The sequence below is a fragment of the Triturus cristatus genome, chromosome 11 (assembly GCF_964204655.1).
Source record: "Triturus cristatus chromosome 11, aTriCri1.1, whole genome shotgun sequence".
Classification (NCBI taxonomy): Eukaryota; Metazoa; Chordata; class Amphibia; order Caudata; family Salamandridae; genus Triturus; species Triturus cristatus.
The window spans coordinates 859,303,098-859,320,515 of NC_140594.1; the positions used below are offsets into that span (position 1 = coordinate 859,303,098).

The 17,418-nt window shown below is 44.7% G+C and overlaps 1 protein-coding gene across 3 annotated transcripts in view; it reads right to left on the reverse strand.

Annotated features, from left to right (window-relative positions):
• The window catches only part of SNORC (secondary ossification center associated regulator of chondrocyte maturation), a 308,685-nt gene that overhangs the window by 141,390 nt on the left and 149,877 nt on the right, over positions 1–17,418 (reverse strand). The window contains exon 1 of one of the 3 annotated variants that reach the window (XM_085634696.1): positions 6,930–7,067. The exons of the other annotated variants lie outside the window; for them this stretch is intronic. Within the exon in view, the coding sequence (XP_085490822.1) occupies positions 6,930–7,005 (76 nt within the window). The 5' untranslated portion in view covers positions 7,006–7,067. Of the gene's footprint in view, positions 1–6,929; positions 7,068–17,418 lie in introns of those variants that run through there. 3 annotated transcript variants of the gene reach the window in all.

Genomic DNA, 17,418 nt, shown 5'->3' on the forward strand with positions numbered 1-17,418 from the left:
AGATTGCACTGTCAGCTATTGAAAACTGTAAAAATACATAACTAGAAAAGCACTTACCTGATTCCAATGATCTTTATATCTAAATTAATATAAAAGTGTGCAATTTTATAAATGAGTGTAGAATTTCTTTATTGAGTGTGCAATTCACTTACTGCCTTTGTGTGTGCTATAAATGCTTAGCATTACCCTTTGCTATGCCCAACTGCTCGCCACACTACCACAAAAGAGAGCATCTGGGGTGTCATTTGTGTCTTTGTAATTCCTTTGGGGTTTTTCTGGACTCTTTACACAGTGTACCTCTTTTTGGTCCACTATATAAAGAGGCAGCTTCCTACATTGCCTCATGCACACGGCTGCCATTCAGCAGAGGCCTCAATATAACTGCACCACAGTGCTGCGTGCTTTCCTTCTCACTGTCCACAGACCGGTATGCACATGGAGCAAATGCAATATGACCACTGAATGCAAATTAGAATCTCTGAGCCTGCAATTGACGGGTTGCCCTGTCTCTTAATGACTCTCATAAAATGGTAATAAAAGACGGCTAAAATTACAGGCAACACCAACATAGGAACCAGGGATGGGGGCACATGCTCGGTGCAAGAAAAGGGTCTTAGCAGATGGGGGGGGGGGGGGGGGGGGACAGACACCAGGGTGGGTGGAATAGGGACAGGTGGTGGAAATACAGCTACACTGTACACAAGAAAAGATTTCACCAAGGAAGCATGTGAAACAAGGGTGATATCAGGGTCATGCTTCCAAATATTGCTTAAAACGTTGTAGAGCTTATCAGAGCAGACCATGCTTCCAAAGCCACAACAAGCTGCAGCACATTCCTTACTAACTGCCCGCTAGTGTGAGATTGAGTAAAACCGGTCTGAGTGCAATTCAAGCATTGTGGTAAGAAGAGATCCTCCAGGAGAGAACCACTGTTGTGAGTAAAGAGAACCTGAGATCCCTGCAATCAAACCAAGGAGAAGTCTACATTGAAAACACCAACACTGGCTAACATGGAAGGGAGAGCCAGCATGGGATCAATAAGGGTGATCCAGCACAGAATTGAGTAAAAGTAGACCCCGAAATGGGGTAAAGTTGCAGGGGGTCTCTTAGCATAGAACTAAGAAGGGGAGATCAATAAACACCTGTCTGACAATGTCAAATCCACCAGAAGCCTTGATCCTTCTCAATCTGGATTCAGGCCAAAGCACAGCACTGAGTCAGCCCTGGTTGCTGTCACGGACAACATTAGGCTGTCCCTGGACAGCGGACAATCAATGCTACTCGTGCTGCCTGACCTCTCGGCCGCATTCGACACAGTCTCCCACCAGATCTTGCTCAGGAGGCTGAAGGAAATTGGACTCCGAGGACTAGCCCTTCAGTGGATGGCGAGCTTCCTCTCCTCCCGCTCCCAGACCGTTAACCTAGGTCCTTTTTGGTCAAAGACTATGGGACTGAACAAGGGAGTGCCTCAGGGCTCTTGTCTGAGCCCAACCTTGTTTAATATATACGTCGCTCCCCTGGTTGACCTACTTAGGACATTAGGTTTCACTCTCATTTCATATGCTGACGATACTCAGCTTCTTTTATTCATTTAATAAATCCACTCTTGCAGCCCAGTCCACTTTCTTCACAGGTATGATAGCCATTTCCAACTGGATGAGGAGCAATTTCCTTCAGCTGAATGCAGGGAAGACCGAGATCATGCTCTTCGGAGATGCACCACTGCTGTGGTCACCAGACTGGTGGCCGGTGGATCTTGGCGACTCCCCTGTACCTAAGAATGTTGTCAAGAATCTTGGCATACGCCTAGACCAGGAAGAACATGCTGCCTGTACTGCTGGCTCTTGTTTCCAGGTGCATGGTCTGTTACGGTGAGTCTTCCCTTTCCTCCCGGAGTCCACACGCAAAACTCTCATTCAGGCATTGGTACTAAGCCGCCTGTAACGCTCTCCTGGTCTCAGCCAGAGTCCTCTTTGTGCAGACTGCAGGTAGTCCAGAACACCGCGGCGCGCCTTGTCTTGAATGTCCTACCCAGAATGGCTTCCCTTCCCCTTCTTCAACAGCTTCACTGGCTCCGGGTACACAAACAAATTAAGTTCAAAATCTGTTGCACTGTCCACAAGGCCGTGTATGGCAAGGGCCCCACCTACCTTGCAAAGAAACTCAATCACTATATTCCTACAAGGTCTCTTTGCTCAGGAACTATCTCTTCTCCTTGTTCCTTGGTTTAAGAAATCAAGGATGGGTGGGAAAGCTTTCTCTCACCTTGCCCCTCTCTATTGGAACCAGCTCCCCACCCATCTGAGACAATGCCCTGACCACCTTCAATTTAGAAGGCTCCTCAAAACTGTACTGTTCTAATGTATTCCTTCCTTTGGCCTACTGGTGCATGTACACAGCGCAGAGATACCCCTTCAGGGGTGATTCAGGAGCTATATAAAACATATTAATAAATAAATAATATCTTGCACAGTGCTTGGAAGGAAAGCAAACTAATGGAAAGAAAACATATCTTGCCAACCCATTGACCACAGCCATTATTCACATAACATCAGGCACGGGCAATTAACATCAGATGAAACAAATGATTAACCAGACGTGATTGTATCATCATAGTGGTGAGAAAACTCACAACATAGCTACTTGCATAATACAATGCACCTATGAATCTAGATGGTCTTCTGTGGCTTCCAGCAAAATTCTTTATTCTAGTAAGGGGACTTCTAACATACACCTGTCACCCCTTTCCACCTTTTATGGCTGCAATATATGTTTTCCTTCTTCCCCATTCATGACACCACTACTAATCATCTGCCTCTTGTCATCTCATATGTGAAAGCAGCCACAATAGCTACACAACTAGATTAAACCTGCACACTGATCAGGAAATCCATTAAAAACAGCCATCATGTCACTCAAAGTTTTGGAAACTGGACCCTGAATACCTGTAAAACGGATTAACTCCTTAGGCAGCAGAGAGCCTCCAGATCAGACTGGATGACTATATAAAATACTCTCTGGAGCCAAGGAATGCACACAGTCTCCCTTGCTTTTCTATTCAACATAAAACCAATGTCTTTTAAACTACACACTTCACACCAATGGTAGCTAGTCATCTTTCAAAGCAGTGAAGCATTAATACCTGCCTCAAATTCCAAAAAGTGAACCCAACTTACGCTAGAGAGTTCTGAAGAAGCTCTCCCATTTGAGTACATGTTATGTTATACAACTGTGCCAAATAATGTATTTTCCAGTACAATTTTCATCTAATTATTACTAAACGTCATAGATTCTGTAAAGGAACTGATGAACTATTCCAGTACTTTCTTGTTGTAACAAGCAAGCCTGATTCTCCTCACTATTGTTGGAAGTTCATTCACCCCAAGAATATTAGATAAAAGTGTGTAAATAAGGCACATTTTAGCCCAATTTCAAGACAACATGTGGCTTCCTTTAATTAAACAATATTATGCCAGAGCCATTATTAAACTAGGTGATAGCGTCATCTTAGTTTAAGTGCTTTGTAAAGCATGGTGTTTACCCCAAAGAAGCTAACTCAGACCTCAGAGATATCACGACCAAGAAAATGCGAAAAAGAATAACTAAAAAAACGTCTAAACATCCAAACAACAATCCTGGGATGAGGATGTGGCGTTACAGCCAGAGCTGCCCACTTTGGAACTGGGAAGCCAGGTTTGAGTCTCGGCATTGGATCAACATTCTGTGATCTGGGGCAAATCACTTATGCCCCCGTGACTAAAAAAATGTATGTGACCTTGTGTAAGGTAACTGGTGCTCATGTAAAGCACCCAAAACGTTCAGGTTGTGTTTGCGCTATATAAAACTGCAAAAACAAAACATGTCTTCAATTCCCTCTTTAAGAGCTTGCTATGGATACTCACAATGTGTCAAGAATTACCACCACTATGCCAGCACCAGCATTTTACCAAGGGTGGGCATCATTAAGCGATGCATCAGCTTTATAAAAAGGGTGAGCATCATCATGCCATTGATGCCCCAATAAGCCAAGAATTGCCATCATTATGCTGTGACAAGCACTACATCAAGGGTGGGTATTATCCCTTGGATACTCACTAGAAGACAAGAATCAGCATCATTATGCCAAGGTCAGCATTATGCCAAAGTTAGGCGGTAGGAACCGTGATGCTATGTTTGCTCACAGTATGCCAAGTATTACACTCCTTAATGCCAGGGTCACCATTACACTAATGTTGGGCATCATCATACCATGGATACCCAAATTACGCCGCAAATGATCACCATCATGCCTGAGCTAGCATTATACTAAGTGTGGGCTCCATTGCGCCTTGGATGCCCAAAAAATGCCAAGAACTATCAACATTATGTCAGGGCTAGCATTATACCATCGAGCCATGTGTTTCCATAACGTATCGGAAATATTCACCACTATGCCAGCAGTGCATCATGAGGGGGCACACTTACACATACATGCACTCGTGTTCAAACACAGGTACACGCAGAGATGCAAGAGCTGCTTCAAAGACTTTGAAAAAAATGACTTACCGTCAGATGGCTGGCTCAGTTGAACACATTCCACGCTTGCACTCCCTTGTGATCTTTTCCTACCAGCTCAGTTGTTCGGCAGGCCATGCTTCACAACTGCAGTGTGCATGACGAAGTAGGCCTTAGGTAGGTCGTGCAACATCAAGACTTCTGTTGTGCCTACAGGAAGCACCAGAGCAGATTGTGAAAATGTCCCATTCTGCTGAAGCCGATGGATACTTTTGTCACTAGAGGCATAGGGGCAAGCAAGTTGGTTTGGAGTTTTTCAATTTATTGATTCTCCTGGTCCTGTCCATGGTACATAGATGTTACCAGCAAGCGTCCTTTCCCCAGCTGGAACTATTTCATCAGTTTCTAGTTTTGGTAAGCTCTTGGAGAAAGTGCTAAAGATGACTAACAGTACATTACTGGAATGTGTTTCACACAGGGGTTCTGAGTGACATCAAACAGTCACGAGAATGAAGCTCGAGTTGTCTATGATGTCACTCAGAACCCCGAAGCGCAAAACATCCCAGTAATTCACTTTTTACTCATCCACAACTTTGTTAAGTATGGCAGACAAAATTATCTGTCCTTGCTTTCAAATACTGTGCAGGGGCAGAGGAGTAATGGGAGAGCCATATGTAACATGGCCTCTATTATGTTTCATTTCCCAAAAGTTGAAGAAAATAAAAATCCCTGCCATCCTCGATGTACCCCAACAACTTCCCTGCATTCCTTCCCCATTTTGCAGGGGTGCTTTTACTGCTGGCCATCTAGATAAAATTATAGTGCACACACATGTCTGAGAAGTATACCACATAAGCGTACCTATTCCCCAAAGACCCCAAGGTGACCTATTTTTGTTAAACTTGCAACCAATGACCTTTCTGAGAATTCTAAGTGTTCCCTCTGCCTTTCGGACATGTACATTTCTCTATTAAGTAGACAACTTCAATTTGACCATTCTAGTAAATTATGACACTTGACAATTTAAGTACCTGATGACTTTTCTAATTTCCTTTTTCAAGGCCTTCCTTAGGGTACTTCCAGACTGTTTTTCAAGATATTGGCTTTTTAGTTTCTCTCAGAATTTTTTATCACGGGCTCTACTCTTCCCTACAGAAGTAGTTGACCCTTTCTCTACTATGGTGAGCCATTAGTCCTTGCTGTCGCTTCACTTTGTTCCGTTCCGTGATAGAAGGCGCTTGAGTTATTTCCTCCTCTGAAGAAGAATCCTCATTTTATTCCTACATCATTGTATCAGCGGAACCCCAGCATTCCCATCAAGCTATGGAGAATTTATAAAACCAGGGCAGCAAGGTCATCAACTTTCCCTTCCTCCTTTGTCTCAAAGGAAAATGGTGAGTAACTTTCATCGGCCCTCTCATTGAGGTTTGCTTGCTTCTCTGTGGTGGTGTGAATTCTTGACTTGGGTAAAGCCAGAAACAGTAAAGCTTGGGATGAGCACAAAAGATGGGGTAGCAATGACCTGTTTACTTACCAATAATCTTTTGTACTCCGAGTCTTGGTCTTCCTCTTCACAGTTCTTGCATTTCCATCCTACCCCGCGTTGAATACGTTCAGACGCAGCATCAACTACATGGATTGGCAAGCTGTGTTGTGGAGGGGTGAGGTTAATTCTAGATGAATGGAAAGAGGTGCCCTGGTGGTTCTTTAAAAAATTCACAGGGTAAAACATTTTTAAGGCTAGGGGCAAGAGTGTTAAGGCTAGTGGCGAGAGTGTCTGTCTGCAAAGGGGGACTTCACCAACAGTAGTAATGGCCTGGATCCCATTTAATCTCATACTGAACCCAGCCATCGGCGCCCTTGTCGATCATTAGCGATCTCTGACCTGGTTTTGTAGACGCGTTTGTCTATCTTAATTAGTTAGCACTATTTGAACTATTCCTCTGTGTCTTTGCCAATTGTTGGGCCGACTGTGCTACAGTCTGGATGGAGTCCATGCACTCAATGCTTCAGATAAGTTTTCAAGAGAGAAACTAGTTATATATGCAGACAAATGGGTAACTCGTGCCATTTTTAGAAGCCTTACTATATATCTACGAATAGGATGCTGGGAAAAGGGAAGTAGGTAAATGTATTTGCCTCAGCTATTGTTTACCAACAGTAACTATTTAGATGGGAGGCTCCCGAGTTTCTAAACCAATATTGGCTCTATTTTTAGCTTTCTCCCCGCAAAGCATTCCCTCACCTTTTTTGGGAAACCTCACTCTTTTTCTGTTCCCAACTGTTACTATGTATGCATATGTCAACTTTATTAATGTATTTTGGCGCTTCTGCCCTCCAGAAATAAATACTGCAGAATATAATGTTTAAAACGAATGTCACATCCTTCACAAAATGTTTAGCGATAAGAGAGGGTTTCAGCCCGTAATGAATACCTGAGGCTTCACATGTGAGAGTGTTGTTAGAGGCAAGCTGCAAATTATGGAAGCCTCTCACTTCCTGGGTTCTCATTTTAAATGTTTTTGGACTTTTCTGTGCTTAAACACACCCAAAGTTGTCCAAAAGAAGCATTGCTGTGGCTCACCGGCGGTCGGAGTCTTGCTCGGCAGTGCGCCGTGTGCGTTCCTCGTGGCTGCGTTGGGCTCCTTGCGTCTGCGTCAGCGTGGGGGCCTGTTTGTTTGTGGGAGGGCTGGCCTTGCAGGTCGCCTCAATGCTCTTTTGTGTGCAGGCAACAATCCAGAATTTTAACACACTCTGCACACATTCAACAGGCCTGCGGGGAAAATCGCACTGGGTCGGCATGGCGGGCAGTCGGGACGGAAGAGCAGAGGCCTAAAATCGGGCCAGTTAAATTGGCACCGCGTCAGCCACCTAGACAAGAATAAGCAGCGTGTCAGGAGGGCGTTGAAGCCAGGATCGGCCCGCTAGGGTTGTGAATTACTGTGAATTATTGTTAACAGAACAGCAGACCCTCGCCCTGGTGCTAAGTAGTTCCGTTACTATTTACAACCGTTTTTAACGTTCGGATAGTTTAGTGTGTCAGTAAAGCATAGACCTTTTTATTTTACTTTTTGACTCCATATTGTTTTTAAAGGGGGCATCAACACTTTAATCTAATTCATGTTGATTAAAAGGGAACATAATGAAATACAACTCAAGAAGATGAACTCTTCTGTCACACGCCCCACACTTGCCTATACCACTCTCTTGGACCTCAACACCCTCCCTGTTTCCTCTCCCAGCATCCTCTGCGCCTGGTCCTGGGGAAATCTCCCAACGTTCCAGCGGGTTAGTTGAAGCCCTCATAAAACAAGAAGGCCCGGAGCACAGTTTGTATTCTAGACTTGCAGTTTTGTTTTTACCATATTAACACCGACTTAAAAGTCAGCAAAGTGTGCTTGGATTAAAGCCAGGACTGGCCACTGGTGGCACACATGCAACTTGGCAGCTGTCTACACGTTAATGGGCATCCAATGGTACAATCTGGGGTGTATTTTCAAAAGGAAGTAGCTAAACCATAGTGAGGAAGGGTTTTGTTATTAATTTAGATGATGTTGTCCATCGAGTCTCAGTCAGCAGAAATAGAAACTGTGCTGCTAACATGTTTATTTAGGAAGAATAAGGTCTTAATCACTTTTCTCAGCCTACAATGGTCGTTTTTGAATGACAGACCAAGAGGTATGTGGTGTCAGTTTGAACCTAACTTGGCACTCTGCTATAAGCTAACCATACAAAGTGATCCCACACATTCGACACCATTACTGGGTGATGTACGTACATATGTGAAAAATTATGGCAATCTCAGCTAACTCCTAGTTGGTGTGCTTTGCCATTTTGGTATTGGTGTGCCATCATTAAAAAAAACACCTCACCAGTTTAGCACATTCAGAAAATAAACTGGTTGTGCCTCAGAGGACAAACTGGATATCAAGGCTGAGGAAAGAGTTTCCTCCTCTCCTCCCCTCCCTTTTCCTTTGCCTCCCCTCCCTTTCCTTTTCCCTCTCCTCCTTTCCCTCTCCTCCCCCTTCCCTTCCCTTTCCATCTCCTCTCTTCCCCTCCCTTTCCCTCCCCTCCTTTCCCTCTCCTCTCCCTTTCCTCTCATCTCTTCCCCTCTCATCTCTTCCCCTCCCATCTCTTCTCCTCCCATCCCTTTCCCTCCCCTCCCTTTCCATTCCTCTCATCTCCTCTCCCTCTCCTCTCCTTTCCTCTTTCTCCAAAGCAGCTGTATCAAATCTAGATGCACTTTCTGTTGACATGAGATTCATGGAAAGAGATTCCCATAATTGTGTTTGTGGATTTGTGTGATAGTTCTCTGACCTTACTGCATAGTTTCTCGTTATATGAATCCATATTGATTCTCTAAAATGAAATAATAATCCCCAATATTAGAACACAGAGCTACATTTTCAGAAAATCGTGATAAGTCCAAGAATACAAAATATCTTTTTAATGGATTGCTCCAACAAGCAGAGCCGTGTGGACTGTGGATGTCATGCTAACTACAGAAGGTTGTTAAATCACTTCATGATGGCAGGACAAGTGTGTTAAGTAAAGTGGCTTTTTTGAGAAAACAAATAACAATAAAAAAACAGAACGGATTGATTTGTTAATGAAAATTCTCGCAAAACATGGTGCATGCAAACAAGGAGCGATCTGTCAGTTGTATTGGTAACACTGCAAAGACATAGCCCTTGCAGAGCAGAACATATGCTGACTATCCGCACTACTGATAATTCCTATTGCCCCCTAACCGAAGTTAGTATTGTATTGTAATTGCATTTATATTGCGCATACTACCAATGATGAGGGGTCGAAGCGCTTTTTCGGCAATTAGCACGCTTCTCCAGAACCCATAAAAGATTAGTGGTGAGTTAGTGTAGTGAAATATGACAGTAATTGGAGCAGTGGAAATGTTAGTGATTTGTATTGAGAAGGATAGTGGAGGGATAAAAGAGGGAAAAGATTTGCATTTATATATAGCGCTTGCTACCCCTGAAGAGGTGTTGAAGCGCTTTTTCGGCGAGCCGCATGCTACTCCAGAACCCATAAGGATAGTGGTGAATTAGTGTAGTGAAATATGAAAGTAACTGAGAGTGGTGTATGCTAGTCAGTTATTTGGATTGAGAAGAATAGTGGAGGGATAGAAGAGGGAAAAGGTTTGCATTTATATGGCACTTGCTACCCCTGATGAGGTGTTGGAGTATACGAAAATGCCTGGGTGACTATGTAGACTGTCACCACTCCCTGCAGTGGGGCAGTAAGCAGAACTTAGCCATTGTCTTTAAAGGCAGTCAGGTTTCATTTAAAAAGTAAGGCTTTTTTGTTTAAGTGTTATCAATGGCCCCGTGAACCACTGCCTATTCCTCAACAAAGGTTTTTTTTAAATTCACAAACTGGAAAGAGTGCCAAGGCAACTTCCATTTTGTGAATGGGTGACCACCTCTTTTGAGGTCTATGTAACTTTTCAATGTTTTGTGAACAAATTTCGGTCACAGACATTGGTACATAAGATACCAATTCGACATTTGAAATGGACATCTACAATATGCCCCTTCCAGATACAGAACGGGTATCAATTTGCAATCCCTCTTTTGGAGTCAGAGAAACGTTTCCAATTTCTAAAATGGTAATGGTAAATCGTAAAAAACATTTTGCAGTCGCAAATGGTGACTCGGAGTGTTTGTGACCATAACGAAGTTTAGAACATCTGGCCCACACTTCTTAAATTGAAAAGTATTTATTTACCAAATCCAAATATTGAAAGGGATGCACTAAATTGTTTAACTTTTATAGCACATACCAATGTGTAGAGTTTGATAAGTACTTTGACTCCTATTGAGAGTTTGGCAGTTCCACAGCTCTTGCCCTGCCAAACTCTAGTGGCTGAGCCTCATTTAGAGTTTTTGGGGCATATTTACAAGGGGATATCGCCACCAGAACATCACTTTTAGCAACATTCTTGTGGCGATATCCCCTTCTCCCTATTTACAAAGTGGCGTTAAGACACTTAACGTGGCTGAACACTGCCTTGCAAATAAGGTCCCTTTTCACGCTTCAATTAGCATGAAAGGGGCGTATAATGGGTTTTGCAGTGGGTGTTCCACCGCAACACCTATTGCTTTTTGACACTGCACCATATTTACAAGGCTGGGGCAGTGCTAAAAACTAAGATCAGGGAATACCTGGTCTTAGACTGGTGATACGAGGAGCAATTATTAATTTCTCCTTGTTTTTTGCTCTTTCCGTGTGTGCTGCATTCTGCCTGCGCTGGCGGTAGGCAGTTTTGCCATTGCCAACAAAAATACAGGGGTACACTGTATTTTTGTAAATACGGCACATCCTTGCATTTTAAAAATGTCGAAGCACTGTGTTACCTATTTTGGCGTAACACCACGCTCCGACATTTTTTTGTAAATATCAGCTTTAGAATCAGGGGAAGCACAGGGTTTCTGGTAGCAGAGCTTCAGCCGGCTCCCCAGTTTGGAAACATTTGACAAGGTGACCTTTTTTGCCACAGAGCTGCCCATCCTAGTGACTATCACTGGTTTACCATTTACGGATCTACTATGCGAGGCACGGTGGTCCCAGGCAGAACAAATAAACAATGGCTTTATGTGCAGGGATACATCTTGTACATCAGGGTCATTGCTATCTTATTTTTCACAAACGAGCTCCTGTTCTAGGAGTCGATTTGTGATAAACAAATTAAATGTTGGCAGAGCCAAACATGGTTGTTGCCCAGTATTTGTCTGAACCTTAAGTGCTTTGGATATACTGGATGTATTTAAGACTCAGAGATCACTGCAAGGCAAATATGGAATTCTAAGAAGGGTGGGTGATCAAGTGATCAACGTCTAAGGCAGTAATACTCAAAGTACAGCCCGGGGCCGCATGCTGACCTTAACAAGAGGCCCTCTGGTCAACAGCAGCACTGGGATGCTATTTACTCGACTCAACATAACATTTAAAAAAAAAAAGCTAAATAAATGGGCAAAAATTTATTTCATGGTTAACTGAAGTTTAAGAAAGGAAGTAACTAGGGTGCACTGCACCGCTTAACTTGTGAAATATCTTCTTCATTTTTAAAGACATCTTGCTGCAAAAGTGTAAACATATTATAAATTATTTTCAAGATTGAAAAAGTGTGTTTCATTAACATCCAGAACTGTTTCGCCTTAGAACATCAGATTATATCAGTGCATTGAGAAGTATTTTTTAAAAAGTGGTAATTTTCAAACATGAATTTAGAAACTTTCATTTTTCCCCCACCCTGACAGCAATGCCAATAGTGAACTAAGAGGCAAGTCAGTTGTTATGGGCACTCTTTGGATGGCTGTGTTTCCATTATATATAGACATTATAGTTTATTGAAACAAACACAGAAGTTTTTGTAACACATCCTGAAATCATGTATGTGATAATAAAGAAAAAGGAGGTAAAGTGAAATAAAACAATTGCCTAGGATCACACAATTTGAAGAGAAGCCTTAATTAATCCCAAGCTTTGAGTTTCACATTGTGCTATTCAGACACTAGATGTAAATGCTTCGCTTCCCCTACACCCACCTTGCTTCAACCCTCCGGCCCCCTTTGTCCCCCACTTCTTGATCCCCACCCTGCTGGCATCAATGCAGGCCTCGGTCACATCACTGCCCCTGGGAGTATGTTTGCAAGTACCCATGGTCTAAGGGATGGAATTGGGTCTCCATGCCACAGAAAGCATGGCAAGCTCCATTCCTTTCTTTAAATTAGGCTCTTTATTTCTGACACCCTGTTTACAGCAAAGAACTAAATATAGCACTGAAGAACCAAGAGTAAACTGTTAACCAGCAATTGAATGCTGATAGGAAATTTAGAATACTAACAAGAGGTGGCTGATAGGGAACGGGGGGGATGAAAAAAAATAAAGAAAACATACCTGCTGGTCGCATCGCCAGCCTCCGCCTCTCCTCATCGCAAGAGGCACCCGGGCTCTCAGGTTCCCTAAGCCAATGACAACTCTGCAATGTAGCATTGGGATTTTCCCCCTAAGTTAATCACAACACTGCATTGCAGAGTTGTGATTGGTCTGAGGGCCGTGGTTCGGCACTCAGACGGGACAGGAAGCCTGTGCATGTTCCCTAAGAGGCTGTGTAATGAAGCCTGGTGGGGAACATGCAAAGTGTGCATGAATGTTTAGCTGGCCCAAGACTTCCGGTTAAATATTCATGCTCACATTAAGTGTGCTCGCCACTCCTTCCACGGCCCCTGTTCTGGCCAGCCCTGCCCTTTCGCCACCTAGGAACGGAAAAATAAAATAACGTTTCGTTATAATAATTTTATTTTTCCTCTGCACGGCTCTTAGTGGAGGAGCCACCACTGCTCACATTGCAGCATGCGTCGAGACATTTACAAACAGCTCTATGACTCACAAGAGCTTCAAGACAAAGACAGTCAGGTGTTTTGCTATAGGGCGCATGTACCACATGCCTAACTCTGCAACAAGCAGAGTCGCAAGAGAAACCTATTCATATATAGGAAGTAATTATGACCATCTTAGACCTGCAATCTCTAAACTCGGACGGTTTCTTCCCCTTGTTTAATAAACCCTTCTGCCAGGCCCTGACCCCGATCGTTAGTAGACTCTACAACTCCTTCAGGGAAGTAGGGACCCTCCCTCAATCTCTGCTCAAGGCCTCTTTAAAAGTACTCCCTAAACTGGGGAAAGACAGACTTCACTGCGGCTCCTACTGCCACATATCCCAAAGGTCAACACAAGCTTTTTACTGGTATCCAAGCAGCCCGCCTCAACCTTGTTATACCCTTCCTCATCGATCTAGACCAGTCGGGTTTTATTCCCCATAGACAGTGGGGGGAGTCAATACTAAGTGGATTCTGCACCTTATAGACGAGGCCAAGTGCTCTAAGGGAGAGTATGCTCCTCGCGGTTGACACGGGTCAACGTTCGACAGAGTACATTAGCCCTATCTCACAGTAACTCTAATACACTTCAACTTCAGGAGCAGATTTAGTGGGTGGATACTGAGTGATAACTGGGCTCCATTGGCCACAGTGAGGATCTGGGGGTCTGCTCAGATGCCTTTCCAAAACTCAAGGGGCCAGGGCAGAGGTGTCCGTTGTCCCCATTGTTGTTTTCACTCTATATGGAGCCCTAGGCACAACTAGTGCAGGACGACCCGTGCATCACCTGAACCCCTTTCGGTGGAGACACCCACGCTCTTATAGCCTTTACGCCACTGACATCCTAGTGGCGCTTAATGACCCCCTGCATTCCCTCCATGCCTTTCTGGAGGAGGCACAGGTCTTTGACAAGGCCTCCAAATTCAAAGCCAAACTGCAGAACTCCCAGGCGTTCAACATCACTGTTCTGTCACCACTTCAAGAGTAGCTAGCAGCCCACAATTTATTAACTTGGGCCCCTCCTCTATTACATATCTGGGAATCCAGATTACAAATACACTTCACAACACAGTAATGCTCAACTACTCTTCCCTTTTATGCCAGCCCAAGGTGGCCCTTTCTTTATGGAAGAATTTTGGCCTCTCGTAGCTCGGATACATAGCAGTCCTAAAAATAACAATACTCCCAAGCCCCACCTATTCCAAGTCCTTCCACTCACACCCTCGCCAGGTACGCTCAGGGAGTTGCAGGCAAAACTTTGAATTTCATGTTGAATGGCAAATGCCCACGCATGCTCCGCACACTGGCCGGCCAACATGCAGTGGATGGGGGCCTGGGGGGATTCCCAACCTGCTGAGGTATTTTCAAGCTATGCTGCTCCATTTCTTGGCATCGGAGTGAATCAGAGGCGCACATGCACACAGCAGTAGCTGGGATGCATGTCTGGAAACTCCTGTGACTGCCTTGCAAACATAGACCCTGGGGCCTCTACTCTTCGCTTTTCACCCTCATGACCTGGAACTCCATAGAGACCAGTAGGGGCATGACCAGTAGGGGCATGACCACTTTTGACACCTATTTTTAGCAACCCCGACTTCTCTCCCGGCATCCATTACCACAGCCTTCACAAAATGGCAGTTTGTAGATCAGTGGTATACTTCCGTGACAACAGTGGGATCATTCCCATTGGTGTCATGTCCACAGCCACCCCCAAGAAACAGCTGGTGTTTGCTTCCTTCTCCATGAGTCCCACAGAGATGTCTCTGGTTGAATTGTGGAAATGCAAATACGGGTCGCCTGGGGACCCTTGTCTATCTCGGCAGATCAGGCTACTTGCCGACTGGCTTAACCCAGTCCATAATCACATTTGGAATATCTCACTTTGGTCGGGGATTTTCCCTTCCACTTGGAAACTTGCCTACCTATTACCTGGAAGAAGGCCAATGCCAACCCGGAAGTTCCCAGCAACTTCAGCACTCTCTCCCTACTACCGGCTCTGGCCAAAATACTAGAGAAAATGGTCCATCTTCAACTAGCCAACTTTGTGGAAATCAATGAGCTACTGCATAACTCGCAATCAGGCTTCTGCACAGGGATCGGCACGGAAACTGCGCTGCTTGAAGTAGCAGATGCCATTCACCTGTCTGTGGATGGTGGCTCTTTGCCCATGCTGGTGCTCCTCGACCTTTCAGCAGAGTTCGATACTGTGTTACACTCGATCCTGCTAGAAAGACTGTAGCAGATAGGGGTTCAGGGGACGGCTTTGAAGTGGATTACCTCATATCTTTAGTGCCGCAGCCAACAAGTCTTTCTCCGCCCTTACACCTCCTCTGTCAAACCGCTTAGATGTGGAGTTCGCCAAAGCTCTGCCTTGAGCCCGCTACTTTTCAATATTTATCTTGACTCTTCTGGCAGCTCTCATCGCTAGGAGTGGGGTCAAGGTGATATCCTATGCGGATAACATACAGTTTGTATTTTCCTTTAAAGATCACTCTACTGCAGCTTTCGATTCCTTCAAAAACTGTCTTAAAGACATAGCGATCTGGATGAACTGAAACTTCTTAAAACTTAACACCGATAAAACTGAGGTCTTATTTTTTAACCAAGACTCCCCCCCCCGCCCGCAGGCAGAACTCAGCGCCCCACCTTTCCCTAAGGACTCGGTCAAAACCAAGATGTAAGGTGGGACAAAGACCTGACCCTTTCGGCTCATGTCCGACAAGTCTCCGCTGCCTGTTTTGGAAAGATAAGAACCATCAGAAAATTCCTGGACTTCCTGCCGGAAGAAAGCCAAAGGACCACGGTGCATGCCCATGTGACCTCTCACCTTGACTACGCTTACGCCATCTTCCTGGCTTGCCTAGGTGTCTGATCAGAAGGCTGCAAATGGTGTAGAATGCTGCAGCGAGGCTTGTACGCAGGATCCACGCTGCGCCATCAAATCTCCCCGCACCTCATACTACTCCATTTGCTCCCAGTCGCCAGAAGGATTGAATTCAAGGACTTGACAATTGCGTTTTGTGCCAACCAGGTTAGAGGCCTTTGCGATCTGAGTAAGAGACCTCGCCCGTACCACCAAGAGTGGTCCCTAAGATCCAATCACGACGTTACCTTACTGTCCTCCACTTCTCTAAGGCTAGGCGGCAGGGTAGGTTGTTCTAGGTGGGGACCACTAAACTGTAGAATGACTTGAATCCCCACCTACGCATGCTAAACTCTGAGCAGGAGTTCAGAAAGACACTGAAAACCTGGCTCTTTAAGCTTAGGGATTAGCGGTCCGGTTTATCTTCTCTGCTGTCTGAGGCACTATCGCCGGGACACCTCGCTCGAGGTAGCTGTGCAATTTACAAATGCCCTTTAAAAAATTCCCTTTTACCAACCAAAGGCAGACTATGGCCTGCCAGAGACAGAATGCCTTAGATACCTCCAAATTTGACACTGGGTCACGCAGCCTTCTGTGTGACCAGGCGCGCAGAGATAACGAACACCCTTCAAGAAGTGGCTTCTCATGAAAGATGGAGACTAGTGTACATTATCTATACCATCCTCACCTGGGCTACATCAGGGGAGAAATCCTCATTGAAACTGTTCAAGGAGCAAGAATTAGGTGACACTGTACACCTCTAGAATGGGATGACATACATTACCGCACTGTGGTCAGCTTCAAAAGTGCCATAAAAATAGCAATTTACTGGTATCTCGTGCCAGTCAGGCTTCATCGGGGTTACCCGGCCCATAGCACGACTTATTGGTGAGGCAGTGGAGCCACAGGCACCCTATTGCGCCTTGTATTGTCCTGCTCCAAACTGATTAGTTACTGGGAGCAAGTTTTGAGGGACATTGATGCTTATATGGAGATTCAGTGGCCTCGTCTCCCAACATATATTGTACTCGGTCTCCCCAACTGTTTGACTTATCCATTGAAAACAAAAAGAGGGTGTCAAATCGGCTTAGCTCTGGGTGCAGCACTTCAGGCCATTCTCTTTCAATGGGGAATGGACAAAATCTCTACACACAACTCATGGCTTCACAGGCTGTGCCTGATCCTAGCCATGGAAAAGCTAACACTGGCGGTAGAGCACCGCCCTGACCCCTAATAAGAACTCTGGCACTTGTTTAGTTACCTCCTCTCCAAGAAGTTAAGCAAGTTGACCATCACTAAATACCTGCAAGTCTTGTTCTTAGTTCTACGCGGGAGTGCAGATTCACCAGGAGAGACCTCCAGGGGTGCATTTTCAACTACAGAACCACGCACCTGGACAGTCGGTCACCCCCAGTTACCACCAATCCAGAAGCTAGTAAAGGGGGAGGGAACAGTTACATTCTTTGTTTTCATGAGGTTGGCCTATGCATAAGGCCAGCACAGCTGTTTTGTGTTTTGCAGTTAAACCATTAAAAGTATGGCAGGCTTAGGACCTGAATATAATACCAGTTTTAACTATGCAACTGTCTACTTCCAACAGGCATACATGAGCCATATCTGATCTTTCTTTCCTATATCATTCATCTTGCTGACTTTGTCAAG